The following is a 22,836-nucleotide window of genomic DNA, read 5'->3' on the forward strand; positions in this document are numbered from 1 at the left end:
TCAATCTGAAAAATCTCTATCCCATCCACACACTACTCCTTTCCCCTGCCGAGTGAGTCACGCCAACCCCGAAAGGGAAATGGCTTAATGGTGTAATAATAATAATAATTTTCTGCTGAGATTGTCATGCAAATCTGTACAAAAATCGAGGTGCCTATATTTTTTAGAATGTTAGTAAGGCGTTTCTTTTCTGTCAGCTTAATGTTAAGATATAGCAGAACGACAGATTTTTAAAAAAATGCGAAGCACCAAATTCGGCAATAGGGCATTAAATGAGCCCTTTATTATTATGCAAAGAAATATTTCCTAGGTCGTTTTTTCCTCTGTGTGGGCCTGCTAGCTTAACGTTAAACTAGCATGACCACAGGTTTTTCCGAAAAATTGCGGAGCATTAAATTTAACAATAGGGCATTAAGTGAGCCCTAAATTATAGAGCAAAGAAATTTTGAGAAACTTGTTTTTTTTTTTTATGTGTGGTTCTGCTAGATTAGCGTTAAGCTAGTATTTTTGTTTAAATGAAGAGCATTAAATTTGGCAATGGGGCATTAAATTAGCCCTAAATTCCCTATAGGTTTTTAGTCCATTTTTACAATGTGGTCCTGCCATCTTAACGGACCTCGAAACTGGGATATATTTAGGAATCATTGGAATAAGTCAAGCTTAACAAAATTATAAAATATTTGATATTTATATTTATTTGACAAATATAACGTTATACATATGAGTATGATTCTCTAAAAAAGTGTTGGTTTCCATAAATCACAATTTTGAAATTTCATTGTTGTCGGTTTTTCGAAAAGCCTACTGAACTTTAGGTATTGCTCTAACATAAGTTAAAGTGATGAAGACAAGTGTATTTTTTTTCCATGTGATGCGTGGCCCACGACACGTGTCACTGGGCTGGAAACCGATCACGCTATATTTGTAAATCTTGTGTAATTATTTTTAATTTTCTGCAACATTTGTGTTATTTTTTATTGTTTTAGATTCTGCTGAATTTGATAAAATTATAAGAAAACATTTAAGTGCTTGATTGTTTGTTACAAAATATTTAATAACTTATGTAATTCCAACATTTTGCGGCATTTGAAAATAGTGTATGAAATAAAAAAGAAACCAAGTATTTCGAGGAAATAGAAGAACATGTTTGCTAGGTTGTAACTCATCTCGAGAGTTACAAGATTGTGGGAAGCGAGGACTTGCACGGTTAGCAGGTTTGAACGATACTATGTGTGTGCACGCCCTACATAACTCTCTTATTAACCCTCTCCAGGTTTTTTTTTTGATACTGATGCCAAGGGATCTTCTCCACTCGAGACGAGAATCTCGCTTGCTAACGCTATTTTTCTCTTCCGAATGATTGCACTGACTATTATCTGAACTGATTCCACCTTGAAGCTGCATATATCTTATAAATCCAATTGAAAATACCATTGCAAAATTTCTATATATTTAAAATTTATTTATTTTTGAAATTTAAGGCACATTTTTTGGGAAATCAATCTCCTTAAATTAAAAAATGTATTCTCCTAGGTATTTAAAAATTATCAATGATAACATTAATTCCGATTTGAACGCTCTAGCAACTAAAAACTGTTACACTCAACTCCCGATATAAACACTCTTTCGGATATTGCGTACAGTACAGTTTGAGCGCGCCTGTCGGATCTCGTGTTTCGCGCTCATACTTAAATATCCGTACGTAATTAAATGTAGTTAAAGATTAAGTTTCTCAAAGCTCGGTAGACTTCGAGGTATACATTCTCATCGTAACACTCGCGTCACGCGCTTCATTTTTGACAGACATTTTAAAATTTATATTTATTTTTTGAATTACCTTAGAGAAAAAAGCTACATTGCTTTATTCAGATATACTTCTCTATCTCGCGTTGTTATACTGAAAATAGGATTTTTATTTTCATATTATTTTTATGGATAGAACAAAAACACTTACAAGTATTTTTTCGACTTTTCACGTATTTCGCGTCACTTAGCGTTATATAGAATTGTTCAATTTTTGTATGTCAATTTCAGAAAATAAATTAAAAATTAGGAGTTCTGTCAAAAAATAATTCAAGGCAATGTTATATGAATTTTTAAACGCTTAAATTCCTCCAAAAACTTTTCCCCATATTTCGCGTCATTGGGCTCATAATTTGAATTTTCGATTTTTTTCAGAATATTTTCGATAAATAAAACCAAAATGACTATTTCTATCAAAAATCGTTGAGAGAAATTCGGTAGAGGACTTAAAAAATATATATAATTACTCTTAAAGACTTTTTCTCGAATTTTGATTCGCTACGCTCCAAATTCAAATTTTCCATTTTTTCATAGTATTTTCGAAAACTAAAACCAAAATATCAAGTCCTATTAAAAAACAGTGCAGGAAAAAATAGTATGTCTTTTTAAAAGCTACAATTTTTCTCTTAATCTTTTTAACTTATCTGTCGTCGTTTGGCTTAAAAGTAGAATTTCTATTTATTCATTTTCCACGTATAAAATATAAAATTGAGTCCTATCGATAAATGGTTAAAACTAAAAAAATTTCTCTTAGGACCTAAAGAAAGTGTGCCAAAGCTCGATTTTATTCGTCTTTCGGACGGACGGACGGACGTCCGGACTAACAGACAGACGCTATAGCCAAAACTTGATTTTCAGCTTCAGGGGGTCTCAAAACGTGGATATCCGTTGAAAAACTATGATGTCAAATTTCGTATAATCTAATACTTTCTCAATCATAAATCATGAGAATGTTGACCATGAACCGAATTTTAGAGAACGACAGCAAGGTCTGTGGCCTAATGACTATTTATTGAATTTAGAAAAAAATCTGTAAAAAAATAAACATAAATACACATTTATATTTTTATGTATGTATTATGGCACATTCTGTGCCCCCCCCCCTCCATCTCTGGCAGTGTAACGTAGTTTTTTAACGTAAGATTTTTGAAAATGGGATTCTCTGAAGTAGCCCTGAGAATATTAAAGATAGAATCGTGTGAGAAAGTTTTAATTTATCCCTAATCTTCATGGAACAGTTAGTTCTCGTGGAATCGTTTGTCCATTGTTTAGAGTAATTAGCATAGCAATAATCAAGTTTCATCGCTACCCGCTCAGAAGTTCGTATTATATGGGGAATGTCTGTTAAGTTCACCGTTTTCTTCTGCCGAGTAGAACGAACTGGTTGTGTGTGATAGGGGAGTCAACCAGTTTATAGGAGTTAATGCTCCGTCAAGGTCAAGTTCTAATGCACCTTCAATCTACGTCGAGATTACGCTTTAGCGATTGCAGTAATTTGTGTCAGGATCAGAACTCGAATTAACCCTCCACTGCTTGAGTGGGGTCAAACCGATTCCGAGTTATCTTTGAGAACATGGCTTCTTGTAAAACAAGAATCATTGTTTTCAAAAAAGAATTAACCCACACTGCATCCCAAAGTAGGTATCATTTGATCTCAAGACGGATTATATTGGATGGTATAGATGTTAGAACATAGATTATAGCCTACAGGTGATCTTATGATACCACAGTTTATATTTTCGAATAAGAATCATTAAGGGAATCAACCATAAAATAGATAGGAAAAAATCCTACAGCATTTAACTTCATCAGTTTTAAAAAATAAAGAAACATTTTTTTAAATCAAGCTTACATATTCAACTGAATTGTTACAGAACAAAATATCACGAAATTAGTCCGTTAGCTGTATTAAACATTTTCTTAGACCCGGTCAAGTACGATTTTGACACTCTTATCCATCAGTAGATGATTGCTTTTGGTATTGATTCTGGACATGAAAGAATACTCGATTCTTGATAATTATAATTTATCATTACTATACTTACAATTAAAATAAGTTTACTGGATAAATAATATGATATCTTTTTCAAATGGCTCCTTAACACACATAAAATTTAGGGAATTTTTAATAACTAAAAATTGACACTATTTTTTGGTTTATTGTTTACCAAACTTACAGGCAGCGGGCAGTTTTTTTTACTGTTCTTGATTTTTTTCATGATAAAAAGCCCAAACTACGCATCCTACCAAAAAGTGGTTATTAACAAATTTGTACACGGTAAAAAAAAAATCGAGCTGTGACAGGGATATTATTCCTTATTATAGCTAAACATTTAGTTGAAAACGAACGAAGGAATTTAGAAAGATCCCTGGATCAGCGAAAATGAATATCCTTGACCATTTTCCATATACCAGGGATATCCTATAGTCAAACCTCGAATAAGTATAGCTATAATAGGAATATTAAGAATAGGTGTCTGAAGCAATTATAGGAAGAGCGCCGGTGCATTATGGGGACAGCGAAATAAAATGGCGACGGTCTAATCGAGAGCAGTGACAGTTGAGATTTACTTTGGACAATTAAACGCTTTTTACCACTTAAAATGTGCGCGAATGTTAATATTAAATGGAGTTTATGATGCAGTAATAATAATTTACATTTGTTTCGATTATAGGCGATAACTATATTGAAATATCAAGAAACGCGATAAAAACAACAAACTTGACCTCCAAATGCATTACACATAATCTGTCGAAAATAATAAACTTTCGAACTTAGCAATTTTGTCCAAATTACTGATTTACGAGAACAATTCACATAAAGTAACTAAGCGTTTAACTCTTCTAACTAAACGTTTTACCTAATCCAAGCGTACAATTTCTTTGAGTTTAATATATTCTCGATTCACTCGTTCGCGTCAAGAATTTTTTTCCGTGTAGATCTTTTTTAAATTTACAATTTTTTCTCTGTCATCTTTTAACGTATTTTGCACAGTTTGGCAGAAAAATGTACTTTTTGGATTTTTCATTATTTTGTATGCTGTCAAAATCGGAATTTTTTATTTTTCAAAAAAATTCAAAAAGTTGTTATGATAATCTTGTAGGGCTTTCAAAAAGCAGCATTTTTCTTCTCTTCGTCATATTTGTTTATTTATAAAAAAAATTGAAACCCTAATTCAAAAATTAGGCTGGCCAACTCTCTTAGAAATCTTATTAGCTTTTTTCCGATTTTTTTTCGAAATCGGTGAAGATTTTTAGGCTGTAGGATATTCTGAACCACACAAGTCATTTTTCTTCCCAATGTGCGGCACTCTTTTAGGTACGAAACCAAAAACTCTTTTTTTTTTTAGAATAATCTTGTAGGGCATTAAAAAAGAAACATTTTTCTTCTATTGACCTTTATTTTAGGACACTAAAAGAGTATATCAAAGACCAATCCAATCCTTGAATTCTTTCGATAGCTATCCTGCTGACAAACTAAAAATCTACAGACACACGCAAACACAAACAGACACATTCGTAAAAACCTATTTTTCGGATTCAGGGGGTCGCAAAACGTGGACATTTGACAAGAACGGGGTTTTGGTAGTTCTGTTTTTTGTTCGAATCGTGAAAAATAGCATTAAAAACATTTCAAAAAAAGTAATTTTTTTGAAAACTTACACACGAGACGAATAAGAAAATTGAAAAACATAAGTTGTGATGAGAATATGCCCACGCAGCGAGCTGATTTTTGATTGTTAATATCGTTTTTCACGATTAAAACACAAAATACGCATGCTATAAAAAAGTGATTTAAAACAAATTTGTAGATCTTTTTAAAACGCACAATTTTTGTTAAGCCATCTTTTCACCTATTTTGCACAGTTTAACCGCAAAATGTAATTTTTTATTTTCCATTATTTTTTTATGCTGTCAAAATTTGAATTTTCGATTTTTCAAAAAAATTCAAAATGTTGTTAGAATATTCTTTTAGGGCATTAAAAAAGAAACATTTTTCTTCTCTTGGCTATTTTTCATATCGTGCGTTATTTGGCTTAAAATGTTTATTTTCGTGTGTTTTTTGGAATTTTGTAAATGCTATAACTCTGGGAAATTTTGGTTTTACACAGATAGAAAGTCAGATTCGTAAAACCCTGTTTTTCGTATTCAGGGGTTCTCAAAACGTGGAAATTTGACAAAAACGGGGGGGGGGGGGTCAAATTTTACACAAATCTAATACCTTCTCTTGATGAGAATGTAAAAAATTCACATTTTTTACCAGTTTTATAGTTAATTAAGATTATCTACTGTAAATTTTTATATACTGCAGGGTAGTTCTCCCTAGACAACTCTTAGAGAAAATTATTTATTTTTTAGATTATGTAACTGTTTTTTTTTCATTTATCACGATAATTGCGTTTTTCGAGGTCCAACGTTTCTAATGCCTGCAAGCGTCCATTTTTGCACAGATTTTAAGAACAAACCTTTTTAAAGAGATCTTGAATATAATCGAGGCTTAAAACATAAATTATTTAAAGTTGCAAACAAATTTATTTTTAATTTTTCTATGCTCTTTGTAATAAAAAATAAACTAAGGAAAAATGTACACATTTATAAGTTAAACAACTTCTCTTTTTTTACAGATCTTGAAACATAAGCCATTTTCAAACAATATCTGTAAAAAAAGAAAAAAAATTGTTTAAAACTTAAAAATATGTACGTGTTTCTCTAGTTTTTTAAAAAGATCAACAAAAGAATAAAACATTTTGTTTGGCAGCTTTAGATACAAATGAACGAAAGTGCAGGTTTCATTTTTTAAATATTATACTTCGAAGAAAAAAATGTTTTCTTACTTTTATCCGTCTAAAGCTATTCACTTCCATAAGCAAAACAAAAAAATTATTTTTAATCTTTTTCCATACACAAAAATTAAAAAATTAAAAATATAGAAATTTTTTATCGACTTGCCTAATAGTTCAAATTTTTTGTCATTGAATTTGTTCGTAATGTCACAATGAAACTTTTAAGTGCTATTGACAATGAATCTAATCATTTATTTATTTTATTGGCCCATCCTAGTAACTATGGCATTAATGAATTTAAATTTTAAAGAAAAATCATTAAGTTTCGTTGCAGCAATTTTAGGTTATAGTGTTTTAGATGGAAATTGCTATTTTTTCATAAGAAAAGTCATGAAGTTTTGAAGAAGTCTTTCACTCGCGGCCATTAATAAAGAAATTATTAAAAGCCTAGAGGAACTACAATGCAAAGAAAAAATACAAAACAAAGTGTGGAATATTTACGTGAAAAATAGAAAAAGGAAAATCTAATAAATTATTAAAAATATTATAAATGTTTTATGCTAGTGCTTTTCGCTGGGATTTAGTCTCTCTTTTTTTAAAAAGAATTTTAACGTGAATTCAGAAAGTTTCGAAGAAGACTTGAAATTTCTAAAACTTGAAGGTAGAATTATTTTTTTCATTGGAAATTAGCATTTTAAAAAATAGCTTCAGTTAAATTCCTAATTGTCAACAATTTTAGGTTACGTTATCGTTTTACATCGGAAAAGGGCATTTTCAATAAGAAATTATTAGACTTCAAAGGCACATTTTTTAAAACAATTATTTACGTTTTTCGATTTGGTTTTTTAATCAGAAATTGACATTTTAAAACAAAAATGGTTAGATCTTAAAGGTGATAATTTAGTTTAAGTTTTCGGTTATGTTAGCGTTTTACATAAAAAACTGGTATTATAGATATTGTAAAAGAAAAATTATTATAAATCGACAATGGTTTAAATTTCTGACCAGTTAAAGGTTATATTAACGTTCTTCACTGGAAATCGGTTATTTCAGACAAAGGCCATTATATCTCACAGAAGATTTACCATTTTGCAACAACTTCAAGTTACATTGATGTGTTTCACCGGAAATTAGTATGTTGATATAAACATCATTATAATTTTCGGGAAAAACTCACAGGTTTGAATAACTGAGCAGTAAGGTGCAATAATGGTGTCCTTGCGCTATTTCAGAAGCCAGTTATTTTTCATTTGAATAATATGATGTTAATTGTTTGTTGTCTACTGGCCTAAAATATATATTTTTTAAATATTGATATTTTATTCTAAATTGTGAAAAAACTGCTCTCAAGCTCCGCTGAGATCCGAACTCATGTCTTTTAGATTGCCGATATTTAAAAATTAAATTAAATAAAAATATTGAAAAAATATTGATTTTAGACAAGTATTATTTATTATTATTATATTATATAGTGTATTATTATTTATTAACTTCAAATTATTAAATACATTTTATCTGGTCAAAACCATAACATCCCGTGCAGAAATTGCCCAACTTATTCCCGAGTTCCGATCGGATTTTCCACATGTGGTCACAAGGGGACAGATGGTGTGGCTGGCGTCAGAACCACGTCGGATCGGGTTAGGTTAGACAAGATTGTGTAAAGTTTTCTTTTATCGTCATGAAATTGTTTTTCTTTCGCAGAATTTAAAATGCCAAAAGCAAATCGTACATTGCGAGTTCGGAATCGCAGAATTGTTGGTGAGATTTCTTATATCCGCAATGAAGGCAAAGGTAAGCTTTAATTCGCTAGAATCAACATCACAATTCATTTTAAGCTTCTGAAGATTTCCAGCAATGTATTTGGGAAGGCGTCGTCATTTTGAGCGCATTTACTATTTATGTGAAGAAAAAAATTTTTTGCCAGCTTTTTAGGATTTTATATTTTGTTGCTGATATTGTGAAAATAGAGATTATCTTATACCAAATGTATGAATTTTCGGATTAATAACATTATAGATTAAATTCTTTTTATATTTTCTTGAACATAACCTCACTTTTTGAATCTCCCCCCACGTGCCCCATGTGCATAAGTCAAACAAAAATCATTCCAAAAGAATATTAAGAAGACAAAAAAAGAATGGTATTCTTCTATATGCAAACTCTTATCGATAAATTCAAGCAATACATTAAAAAAATATTAATATAAAAACTTTTGAAATTTTACTAATTATAGAAATACAAAAATAAAGGGGCCAGATCGGGCCCCCATTTTGGATGCCCATATCTGGACCCTGTCGGGTAGGGCGTTTCATTTACGGCCTGGCGCTAGACAGATTACCCTATCGGGACCACATTTTTCCCGATCGGGGCCCGACCGGCGCCCCATCAAAATCTCTACACAGGATCTAAGAATATAAAACATTCGAATATTTGAAAAATTAATCTTACAAGTATAAGGGATTACGTCGGAATTCAACTTATTGGGACTGCGTAGAAATTAATCTCGTAACTCCGTAGCTTAGTGGGTAAGAGCATCAGATCGTGAATGCAAAATACCTGAGTTCGGATCCCAGCGGAGCTTAAGAGCAATAATTTATCTACAATTTAGAATTAATGTCAATATTAAAAAAACATTAATTTTTCTGTTTTTATTTTTTGCCGAAAATTGGTATTTTTAAAGAAACATAATTAACGTTTAAATAAAACTTCATCAAACAATTTTAGGTTATGTTCGTTCTTAGTCGGAAAGTGGTAATTTTATGATTTCGTGCAAGAATCTAAACACTTCAGGTTACTTTAATGTTTTTTTCAAATATAAAAATGTTAAGAATAGGAGCAGTCAAATATATGAAAATTGTATTTTTCTCTTATAAAACAATACTTAGTGATTTTTTCTACACAAAAAAAAAATATATATATATATATATATTTCCGTCATGTCATGTCTGAAGTTTAGGCTTTATGATAGGAAACTAATCTCAAAATTAGACCGTTTTTATTTGCAATTGGTGGATCAAACGACAAATCCAATAATGTATATCCTGTTATGTATCAATGCGTTGTATCATCTCATGTTGATTTCATTGTGGGAACAAATTGACCGACAAAAATGTACTGTGATACGGAATTGCAGTGATTTTCTCGTTTCCGGCCACTGCATGAGAACGTCAGGGATCGTTTCATCCAAAGTAGCCTTCCCGTACATTAATTACCACCGCGGCGCGGTGTGGGACGCTTTTTCGAACCAATCGACATTATTTTCTGCCCTGGTGGTGAAGAGAGCTGAATTCACTCAAGTTTCTGAAAAATGGCGCAAGGTATTTAGAGAGGTAGGGTAAATGGTGAGAGCCATGAAAATAATGAAGATGATGTGGTCGAAGAATAAAAAAAGAAAAGAAGAGGGGGCATCCGGTCACGGAGAACGGAGCATTCAGACACGTACTCGTAGGTGCTTCACTTGATGCGAGCAGCAAAGGGGCCCTCGCTAGACAAAGAAAAAAGAGGATGAGGTGTCCTTGGTAATCAATAAAGTTTATTGATGTCCATCAATCCTATGAGAAAGACCTTTACTTCTTTAGATTAGTTAACCTCTCTTTTTTAAGTATCTTTCTTTCCTCATGACTAATAACGGTATTCGAGAACTTTTCTCTGGAATGCAGCATTAAAGTCACATGCCATAGGTGACTCGAAAAAAAAAAATTGACGAACCACGTACGAAGTATAGGGCAAAGGTTTATAACAGAAGGATTTATGGCTGAAGGAAAAGACTCGTTTACACTTTACAGTCTAGGAATAGATCAGACTATAATATCGTAGTAAATTTACATGGCAGAATCACGACCGAAGGGAAACTTCTCTAAGAGGGCAGGCAATGGCCCTTCTCTATTGTTACTTCGTTCAGCTGACGGATAGATATCTTTCGTGCCATTATTCACCCATACTGTCTATGTATTTAGCTTTGTTACTACCCCTACGTTCACCCTTTATTCACTCAAACCACTCAACATCTGCTACGAGGTGCAAAACTTTATTAAAAACAATGCTTTCCTTTCATTCAGGGTTTTGAATTTTCCCCTGATCAATAAGATTAATAAGAAAAAAAGTTTTCTTTATAAATTTAATTAAAAATTTTTTAGCGACAATAATTAAACAGAATGTTATAAGGGGTCATCCACAAATCACGTTTTCAACTTTAAAATATAAATTTTTGAACCAAAACTATAAGAACTAAACACTGAGTTCAAACCATTTATGTAAAACCAAGAAAAAAGGAAATTTCAACACAAAAGTTAAATTTTCAACCAAAGTACATGTATTTTAATCATGATAAATAATAAAATATGCTAATTTTCAGAAGAAAACAGTTGAATGAAATAAAAATAAAACGAACTTTCAACAAATTAGTTAAATCCTCATCTAAAACAAACTAATTTTTAAACCAAAAAGAGGAGCTTTTAACAAAAGCGTTGAATTATATATAAAAAAAATTTAATTTTAAACCAAAAACAATTGAAACCTCAACCAGAACAATTTTAAATCAAGAAGTTATGATTTTTAACCCAAAAAGATACAATTTCTACCAACATCGAGACAAACCTCGAGACAAACATAGATACATTTTCAACCAAAAATTTAACAATTTACAATTCCCTGACGCGGTCAGGTTTTCCCTGACATTCCCTGACCTTGCTTGTTAATAATTATCTTTTATTTATATCCCGACTAAATCTCAAAATATACAAAATGAACAAATTATTTGAATGACTTCCAGGTGTTTTGCAGATATGAATGATAGAAGTTCGCTTATTCCTGTCGAATACATTCCATAGAAAGTATCATATAAACATGAGTAAACTCTGAAGACCATACAGAGAAGAAAGAAGAGTGAAGAATAAGGGAAGGAAGAAAAATGAAAAAGTTTCAAACTATACAAAGGGAGAATTGTACTGAGGTAGATTCAGAGCACATAAAATGTGGGAATGTATTTTAAAGCCTACAAAGGATACCCTCATCAAATGACACGACACAACACGAATCGAAAGTGATCGCTCTAAAACTTATAGGAGTAGGTATTAGAATTAGAGTCCTAAAGAATCTAAAGTAGAAAATTGCCGCCATCCGTTTGATGCGGAACCATATTATTGCTCTTTATTCTAAGAATGCGGAAGAAATGAAACCTAAAATTATATTTAAGATTTTTTTATATAAAAAGTGGTGTAAATTTATATCTTTTACAGCATTTAACTATCGTGCATGAAATGAAATATGCTTACAGAGAACGCGGTACTAAAACATACATTAGCATTATTATCTTATAACCGTACGGTGTATGATCCCCACCTCATGTTTGTAAATAAGCATTAAGCATACAATATACAATCACGTTTATATATACGCAAGATGTGATACGGCAGTGAAGAAGATAAGTGTCATTGAAAGACCTCTTGATGCAGTGCAAGAGGTGGCTGATGTGAGAAAAGAAACAAAAGGAAAGGAAAGATAATACGTAATAGAATTGCTTCTAATGAATAAAAGTATCAAGACGGATAAGGGGCCATTCATAAGTTACGTAACACATTTTCCAATTTTTTTACCCCCACATCCTCCAATGTAAAAAGTCGTAACAAAGTGATTTGGACCCCCACCCGCGCCTATGTTAAGCATATAATTTTTTCAAATATTTATAATCATGTCTTGTTAAACCTCGTGTTAAATTCAATTTAGTTAATTACTACCCGAGACACCCGATATACCAAATAATTCGAAGCAGAATAGTAGAATAATTATTCATCAAGGACTTAGTGTTTACATTTTTCTAATTACTAACATATATCTCCAATTATTTAATATTGTTCATGCATTTGTCTACATTTTTCGACAAGCTAAACGTGACCTAAAATACCGAAAATTTTAAAGGACTATTGCGATAATAATAAACACTAATAGAATGTAACATGATACGGGATCATAAATTTTGCTCAAATATTTTATTAAATTACTTACGTTTATAATTGTAACAACAATTTACAAAATAGAATTTAATAGTTGATTTAATAGTGCAAAGCCTGATAAACGTAATAAATGTTTAATGATCTTTTGGGCATTGTAATTTCAAAAATTTGGAAAAAAACGTTGTTTTTATGTGTACCAATTAGGTATTTTCACTTCAACCACCAGCTAACTTCTCTTCGTTGAGTGCTGAGAGGGACACAATGGGCCAAATGCATAGGACAAAACTTTATTTCTGTAATACACTGTAAAAAAAGGTTGTGGAATTTTAGTATGCTAAACGTATGTAAAAAGTGGACTCACGCGCAGCGGCGTGAAATTAGTACAGAAATGTCTAAAATTGTACAAAAGTGTAAAATTCTCAACTGAACTGAAATTTAATATGTGACGTTAAATAAAACAACGGAAAGTGGAAAACTTCTCCAAAATATCAACCTAACCACAAATACTTAAATCATTAAGATCATATTAAGAATATATTTATAATTACGCAAGCTTATATGGTATAAAATTTATAATTTAAAATCAGTCACTCGCATTTATGCTTTCGCCGAAAGTGAGCTATAAAGTTTGAAAACTAAAATGTACGTTCGCTCATAACACGCGAACAAACGAGCGAAAAAAAGCTCTATCGCGAAAGTTATACAAATGTGGAATATTATAAGGACGAATCCAAAATCACTATAAAGTGGAGAAATTTTCGTTAGAAAATAGAAATTTATGCGCATTCGGTAATTTTACCAGTCTGGGGAATTTTACTATGCACAACGTGAGTCCCTTTTTTACACACTCTGAACGTAGTGATTTTCAATACGTCGTATGAATTCATGCAAAGTCATAGAATTAAACCTGTAAGAGACTTCATTCTACACAACATGTGGAAATTTGCTTTCTAACCTGTAATTTTAATGCATCTAAAGTGACATTTTATAGGTGTAAATTTAAACTATGAAGCGCAATTTTGAAACGTATTTTTTACAGTGTATCTTTGTGATGAATAATAATTATTATGATTGTATTATTTCAATAAGTAGAAATTAGAAAATAAAAACTATTTTTCAAATACACTTACATAGAAAAAAATAGTTTTTACACAGGTAATAGCAAAATAGGGCAAAAATGAACCGCATCCATGCATTTGGTCCATTTTTTTCCCCTTAAGAATTATTTGAAATTTTTGGAAATTCATTGAAATATTTTTAAAGATCTTAGCTTATTCCGACAAACTTAAAAAATCTTCACAGAATTTTCGGGTAGTAATAATTAAAAAATTTGTTAAAAAATTTTGTTTTTCTGGATATTTTCTTACAAAATAATGGGAAAAAATAATAATCTAATTATACCGATATTAAATCTTTATAACATTATTACAATCTTGTATTATAAAATTACTCAACTTTAAAGTTGTATATACTATAATTTTTTATACACGGATTTGCTATAAGGGTTAATTTGCCAACAAATATGACGTAACAGTATCACCCCCTTCCCCATCCATGAAACAGATCGTAAAAAAAACTATATGTTTCGAAAAACCAGTAAAGATGTCATCTAAGTGTTTTCTTGAACCCTCTTCCGGTCTTCCCTATCCCCAAAAGCTCTTACGTAATTTATGGATGCTACTTAACTGCCAATCTATAGAAAAGCATTTTGGTCCAGGGTGACTACTGAAACGGGAAAGCCAGGAAATGGTCGAAAATTTCTAGCGATTGGGACAAAATTGGGAAACAGTGAATTTACTTTCTGATCAGAAATATTTCTAATGCTTAGTTTCGTATTAGTAAAAACTTATCCAATCACTTTAAATTACATCTTACATCACATGAAATTATGGAAGAGTGAACGGTTAATTTTGAAATTTGTTAAATTCCTACAATCAGAATTTCAAATTGTACATTTTTATGCGAATTTCAGGTCTAGTACTACTATTAACATTTGAAAGTCTAATTGCAAAAACGATTACTTTTTAAGTCTCAACATAATGTACCCGGAGTTTTGAACGTTCAAATGAACGTAATATTTTTTTCCCTACTCTTTTTATCTAAAAATATTGTTCCCAATACAATTTAAAATAATGCAAAATAAGTTTTCTTTGTAATCAGTAATTTTCAATATAAATAAATATTTTAGCACTATTTTCTTTTTCAGTCAATGGTTTGAATAAGAAAACTTCCCAAGTGCGAATTGCCGGAGCTGAATACACGGCCTAGTGTTGGTCCAATTTTGGCAGTCAAAGGTCGGCTAAGGTTATTGGGCCAATATCGGCATTTTAATCGACTCAGTTTTGAGCCAGTGCTGGCAGCCTATATTGGTTATTTATATTTGCCGATCCTCCACCGATACTTGGCCCAGTATCGGCACTTTATTGCGCCAAGTCTCACTTTTAGTACGGTATTGAAACATTTTATACTGAAACGTTAAAAATTGCCCGTTTCATAATAGTATTCCTTCAGAGTTGTATAGTTATGCAAATGGAAATCTTTTATATTTTGTTGTACCATTTCCCATTGAATTCTTTAATGTTAAAACATTTTTCATTCGATAATTTTAAGGCATTGACTATAGTATCATGAAATTTTCCATAAAACTAACGAGTCAAGTATAACGCTAGGGCTAGAATTACAGAATTTTATGTAACGTTAGTGCTGAAAGAGCTGGAAAACGGATTAATCTTACAGAAAATTCCGTAACAGTAGACAGTTTTTAATTAAAAGTGTAAAATTAAATAATTTTAAATTTAATCTTTCAAAATGATAAATTTTTTATTGAAGTGAACATTTTTGAATAGAAAGGGTCCAAGTTAGAACAATTTTTGGATTGGAAATGTGAATATTTTTTGGTTCACATTAAAATCCCTCAAAATTATTGGGCAATTTTGAAATGAATAATTACATTTAAATTCTTTTTCAATCTGTCAAACCTTAATCACCCGCAACATAAATTTACAGTTATTCAATTTTTAATGTTTCAAATTTAAATAAACTCGGTTTGAAATGTTCAATAATTTTTCGTTTTGACAACACTGCAATGAAAATTGTTCGAAAATGCTCATTTGGAAATTTTAATTTTTGTTTTTAAACGCTTCTAATTTAGAATCGTTCCCTAGATTAGGTTTGATTACATTGTAAAACCCTAAAAATGAAAGTTTATAAGTTATGTAAGATCCTAAAAAGTGTACATACATTTTAAGTCAATGAAGAAACATGTATTCTTCATTGGCATTGTCCAAGATATAAATGTCCCAGAAAGTCAAACAACGCAACGGTTACCAAACGGAGGGGATCAGACTGACGAGCACAAGAAGAAAGATTCTCTTTTCACAGTACGTTCCATTTTCCCAGGCTAGTCTATAGTATGTATTTAGAAAAATATAAGCTGGCCTAATCGATATTTGATCCTCTCTCCTTTTCCAGCACATTCAATTAAATGCGAAGAGGGAAATTCAAAGGAAGTAAATTCTTTAAATCCCCTGCTGATCCCTATGGAACGGAAGACACCGGAAATTAAAAGCCCTCTAGTTAATAAAATTAGTCTTCCTTGGAATTAGCAGCTTATCTTGTCTCCTCGTAGGGCACGAAATCTGTGAATGGAAGGAAGAGCCGAGAGAGTCGAGAGTGGTGCACGAGCCGTTCTAATTGGGATTTATTACGATGTTAATTCAGCCAATTGTGCGAACCAAGTTAAATCGCTGACCTCTCGGCTCTGTTTCTACATTGATTAAAGAGGCGAGGAGCACGTGTCGATGGGTGTGTGTTGGTCGGATTTACAATTTTACACCCCCTACTTGACTATTCTATAACTATATGAATGCTATGTAAGCGCGAAAGATTCCACACATATAAGGCTTCATCTTTGCGTTTGGCTGCATATTAACGCGTTTACGAACGCCATTCTCTCACCACTCCAAGCTTATTATTATTCAATTAAAAATTCTGAAGATTACAAGCACACTTATGCAAAAATTGCTCCAGTTGTAAATTTTAAAATAAACTGCGGAAGGTTAGTTGGGGACTATATCGTTACACCAAACGATCCAGTTACAATCATAAATTTTCAAATACACTGCAAAGAAAAATCGTCACAAACTTCTTCAAGAAAATCTTCATTAGCAAACGTCTGGCCAACTGATCTTTTGATTTCAAATATATACTTTAGAAGTGAAACGAAATCTGAGATAACTATTATTTTCTCATGATTCAGAATTCTTGCAGAGCCGAACTCGATCGCCTTACAATGGGAAGGGTCAGATATGCCGCCCGAACACTTACTGGACTCAAAAGCCTGCTGCACTTACTACATAACCTAATATTTTTTGAATATCTTTGATTCTGCCCTTTAACTCTCAACTGGCACTATGGGTAAAAAATACTCCAACAAATTTTTAAGCTCGCATTAACCGTACTAAATTCGAGAAAATGGACCACGTGTCGACTTTTACCAGTAATTGAAGTCACTAACTAAAGGTAGAGTAGGTTAGTATAGAGCGACAAACGTCAGCATAAGTTGGGCATCATCTCAAAGTAGACCTTGTAAAACTGTGGGGTATTTATTACCCGTTGCGCCGTCAGTGAGCAAAAAAGTGATTTTCAAAAAAATTTGTGCCATTGATATTGGTGATTATCGTTCAATTTCCAACGTAAGTTTATCATATAAAGTGAAATACATTTTTTTTTTCATTATTTTGCACGCTTAAAATCAAATAAATGCACGTGAAAAAATGCATGCTTACAATCGCCCGATGAGCTATGAGCACCGCGCAGGCCTTTGCAGCAACTGTGTAGGTTTGAGAGAGTTAATTACAACTTTGAAAAATTGTTTTTTATTTTCCTTTTTTATTTTTTATCAACTATTTATGTGCATTCGAATAAAAATAAATTGATTTGAACATGGAAAAATATGGTGTTTTATTTTACAATAAAATCGAGTTTCCATTTTGCAAAATAAATAAATAAATTTTTTTCTTAAAGTGTAGTATCTCAAGAGTATAAGCCTAAACTTTTAGGTGAAAATATTAAAAATTACGTGAGTTATGAATGTTTAGGTAAAAAACTGAGATTTTTAAAAATGCTTTTTAACTAACTTAAATTAAACTAATGACTATAAAACCGATTCCATTTAAAAAATCATATCTCAAACTACATTGCATACATTTTTCGTGCAAAAATATTCAATGGCGGCTGCGCGGGATATGTTTCAACACGTGGGGTTAATAACACCCGTTGTGCCATTGACGTAATAAAAAGCAGTTGTGCCATTTAAGGGTCAATACCTTGAATATGGTCAATTTAAAACCTTCTTTTTAATATCTATTGACTCTGCATTCTATTTTATTATCACACATTTTTATTTTTAATTCTTATGAAATTAAAACAAGGAAGCATTCTAATGACGAAAATAAATATTTCGTTTCATCCTTTAAAAAGTTTAAACGATTAACTAAGTTTTTTTATAATTATAAATAAAACTTGAGCGTGACTGCAATGCCACATCGTAAATATTTATTACTAACATAAACACTGTTTACTCTTTATAATTACAACAGTCTTCCTATTTAATAATATATTTATTATTATAATAAGTTAATATTTTTAAGGAATATTGATTTTGATGTTTACAATGCTTCTCAATCTTTATTTCTTCAGAATTAAAAATAGGAATTAAGGATAATAAAAATGATTTTATTAGAGCTAGAACATTTCAGTATAAGTACAAAATTTAAATTAATTATATATGAAGTAATCAAGACATCTTAGAAAGAAGTAGAAAAAATTATACTACATATAATATATAAAAATAAATACTTGCCGGATTTTTATCTTGTGTATTGTAACACATTTTTTCGAAAGGTAGAAATAGTCGATAAAAATAGGCTAAATGAGCTATTTAAGTATATTTTTTAAATAAAATATGTTATATTTATTATAAAAATTAGGCTTATTCAATTTTAGATGAAAAAAAAACATTTTTCTTTACTTTGAAGCTCAGGAATCATAATATTCTGATGAAGTATATTTTTAACATTGACATTCAACTAAAAAAAAACATTTAAGGTTGAGGTTGGTTAAAATGTACACGGTTTTAGTCAATTTTAAACAATTTTGAACCATGAACAGCTTATTCTTATTTTGCGTCCTTTTTGAGGAAAAAGATTTTTAATCGTTAAAATTGTTTTTTCTAAAAAAACGCGTAATACTATTAGGGTTAACCTTAAAGATGTACAATATCGCAGAGTCAATTTTAAAACTTGTCTATCTTTGAAATGATTTATAACATCGAAAAAAGTAGATCTATTTTAATTGTAGAGAATCTTTCAAAGAATGAAATGATGCCTTGATCATTACGATTTAATAAGAATTGTAACTTTTCCCTAAAGAGGAAGCAAAAACTAAAACTCCACATAACTACTGTTAAATAAACTATGTTAACCTACGATTTTTTTCTCAAGTACGTTCAGAAGCCTCCGTCAAGATTTGCAGAATTCAACAATAGATCTACTTTTGTCGATTTTATAAATCAATTTAAACATTGGCGACTTTTGATTGTACATCCTCAATCGACACTAGTCGTGAGCCTCTTTTGAAAATGATATTAATCTAAAAAAATATGCTTCTTTAATTTTAGAGATAAAAATCCTATTTTTCTTCGCTTTAAAGCTCAGACACCATAAGAATCTATTGGGAAAGAGTTTAAACATATATTGAACTTATATCTTGCGTTGTCAACAAAAATGAGATGTTTAGTCATTCAAAATGAAAAAATCGTATTTCTCAAAAACGTCTAGTAAAATTGGTTGTCATGGACGAAAATAACCGGGTGCCAACCCCGAAATACGTACAAAATCTATAGAGTATAGTATATTGTAAAAATACTACAGTATAGTAACTTAATCGAGACTAACGGGCATTTCCGTGCTTCGGAAAAGATTGGCACCAAATGAATGGGAATAAATTTTATTTTGTTAATACCTTCTTAAAAAATCATTTGTTACTGTGTATTCAGAAGTTATTTTGTATTTTTTCCGAAATATTAAATGAAATAATAATATCGATTTAAGAATGATTACGACGAATTTACGGGAAATTTAGCGCCATACTTGGCCGGTTAGTTTAATAGAAAATTCCGTAATAATAATCAGTGACAACAAAATAAAGTTTAATCCCGCGCTTTTGGTACTACTATTGTCCACTTAGCACTCGACGGAGGGAAGTTACCTATGGCGATAAAGTGAAAATACCTAATTAAATGATTTTAAATATAATCATTTAAATTTTAAAAACTACGGTTTTAAACTATTATAAATTTAGGGCGCGGACCCTTTTCAAACCCATTCTGACTCCGAGGCCAATACACAATTAACCCAATAATAATGCCATAACTTAATTTCTATGATGTTTTTTTTAAAGGCTTTTCTCAATTTAATTGCCTCTACTTTAATAGCAATACCCGCTCCAGACTCTTTAAATTTTTTAATTTTACGAATCCTTCTTCCCTGAAAAGTAAAGCTTAACAATAAACAATAAAAACATTAACTTACCTGTGCTCCAAGCGCTTCCTAGGACGAGTGCCATCAGAAAAAACACTAAAGTTATTTTGCTAAAAACAATCGACAATCCTGCCTTAAAACGCCGACACGGTTCCTCCATTGTGCTTGGCAGTTGTCAACGTCCTGCCAAGCTTTTTTTTTTAACTAATTCACAACCACTATTTTAACTATTAACACTAGACGCTGTCGAAAATCCGACCACTTTCCACATTTCACAAATCGCCATAGTTTTCCTATCTGTAGATTTGTACATAAAACTTTTCTCCCTTGTTTTCTTTTCTTCACTTCTTCCTTTTTAAGTTCCTTATTGTGAGCCCTTACCGTCGCCCACGACACACCTGGCAACGGCGCATTATTTCTTTACCACTCGACGGGGCCCTTCGAACCTTAAGATCGTACCCTCCTTCACAACAGAAATACTTTTGACAGACAATCCCATTGTCATCGAGCTTAGAAAATGGAATGGCTTTCCTTCTCTTTCCCGCGTTTGAAAACCACTTGTTGCGTTGCGAAACGCTTCGGATCGCGGATTGTTTTCACCTTCGACGCTACACGTGTACTCGCATCAGTTTCATTTGAGAGTGCTGATTGGCGAAAAAACAAGCGTGAGGCCAATTGATAATTAAATCCCGGAATCAAGGATTGGCGAAAGTTTGTGTGCAACGGCTTTTCTCCCATGTACCTGTACCTTGAATTTCAAAGGAGACCGTTACTTTTTTGGAATGCTGGTAGTAGTTGTTTCACGAAACAGACTGAAAAGCGGGTCATGGAATAAAAATATTTTTCGATTCGAGTGACCTGACACGTTGCGCGCACGGTCAAACCTGCGACACGATTTCAGGTAAGAGGCACGCTTTGACGTTCACCTGGTGCAACCTGGCAACCCCGCTGAATCACCTGGTTCCACTATCCACTGTATCACTGAGTATCGTTGGAAAACTGAATCCTTTTTCACTCACGTATTCTTCGAAATTCGCGCGAAATTTGGTGGGGGTAAATTATTTATATTGAATTTCCGCAGGCGCAGAGTTCAAAGGGTTTGTAGGGACTCGAGTTCTGGCATAGTTGCTCCACCAACGGGCAACGGCTCGGTTCATGAAAGGAATGCACGTCAAAATCGCGTTCAGGCGCATGACAGAGAGATGCGGGGATTTCGTCCAAGCGCGTGGCGTTGGTGGGGAGAAAAATCATGATTTGGAAGGGCGAAGTCATCTCGCGAGGAATTTCTCAACTAACGTGTCGGTAATGCAGATTCGAAAATATACATCTTGGAAAGATTCCAAACAAAACTTCACTTGGTGATTTATCCGGGCTTTCCTCAGTTTTCAACATTTTCTCAGGCGGTATTTTCCGCTTAGCACCTTTGTTTACTTATTTAAAAATAACATCATTTACGAGATATATTTACAGTTAAAAATAACGTTTGAATTTCCATGCGATTTCCTATAATACGTAGATTTACAGGTGAAATATTGAACCACGTGGATATTTTCACCTGGGTAACGGAAAATTTTTGTGCAAATTCAAGAATTTGCACATACTTTTTTATTCCTTTAATAATCCCTGCTGAAAGTAAAAAGATAAAGTTGGGGAGATAATGGTATCTGTGGCGACAACATTTTTTAATGTGGATTTATATAGGATTTTTTGCGTGAAACACGAATCTGAAAGTTTAAAATCGATATCTCGAATATTTTATGATATATCTATTTTTGTATGTTAAACTCTTAACTTTTGCTTTTGATTAAAATGATGTATAAATATGAATTTCGATGGGATTTTTCACGTGAAAGACGGATTTGAAATTTTTTAATCGAAATCTCAAATAGTTTTCGATATATCGATGTTTCGCGTTAAAATTATTAATTTTATTTTTTATTTATTTTTTCTTCTTCTTATGTGTAACGACAGAATTTGTTTCCAGAAAAAAGAATCTGAAATCTTTAAATCAATATCTCGAATAGTTTTTGAGATATCGATCTTTTCTGTTAAATTAAATAATCAAAAAATGCAGGTATCCCCCGTACCCCTTTTCGAACGCCCCCTAATTGGTCTCGGAATTGAAAAAAGTAAAAAAAAAATCGTTATGGAAAACTATTCGAGACTTCGCTTTCAAACTTTCAGATTCCTATTTCTCACACAAAATAGTATATGAATCCTAATTAAAACATTGTCGCTTCGGATATTGTAATCTTATCATAGAGATTCTATCAGATTGAATAATTTTAATCTTTATGTCAAAAAGAAATAGAGAAAGTATATCCCATTCTATCTGTATCAACCTAAATTCACGTCTATCTTTTTCAATTCCCTCTTCTCTATATAATCCTGCCCTTTATCTATTCATGTCAATCTTTTTATATATCTGTTAGTCTCAATTCCCATCTATCTTTTTCAATCTTCCCTTCTATATCTCATCCTATATTAAACCTAGCAACGTCTTTTTCTTTCTTTCTTTGTCAATCTCAATGTATGATTATCACTTTCAATGCTCTCTTCTCTATCTCACCCTATCATTTTTATATTCACATCAACCTGAAAGTTTTTCCTTGTTGAAATTAGAAAGATTGAAAAAAATATAAATTGCTATTTCCAGAGCATAATCTAAGCAAATTTCAGAACTGCACGGCCCAGCCTTTACACGAAAACTAAAAAAAAAAAGGAAATCATTCGCTCGAGAAATCACTTTTGAAA

General features: G+C 31.8%; 1 protein-coding gene across 4 annotated transcripts in view; it reads right to left on the bottom strand.

Annotated features, from left to right (window-relative positions):
* LOC117181271 (protein sidekick) overlaps positions 1–21,227 on the bottom strand; it is a 96,958-nt gene extending 75,731 nt beyond the window's left edge. For all 4 annotated transcript variants that reach the window (XM_033374057.1, XM_033373854.1, XM_033373976.1 and 1 more), the window contains exon 1: positions 20,134–21,227. In XM_033374057.1, coding sequence (XP_033229948.1) covers positions 20,134–20,242 — 109 coding nt within the window. In that variant the 5' untranslated portion in view covers positions 20,243–21,227. The remainder of the gene's footprint in view (positions 1–20,133) is intronic.
* Positions 21,228–22,836: the final 1,609 nt, after the last annotated feature.

The sequence above is a fragment of the Belonocnema kinseyi genome, chromosome 1 (genome assembly GCF_010883055.1).
Source record: "Belonocnema kinseyi isolate 2016_QV_RU_SX_M_011 chromosome 1, B_treatae_v1, whole genome shotgun sequence".
Taxonomy (NCBI): domain Eukaryota; kingdom Metazoa; phylum Arthropoda; class Insecta; order Hymenoptera; family Cynipidae; genus Belonocnema; species Belonocnema kinseyi.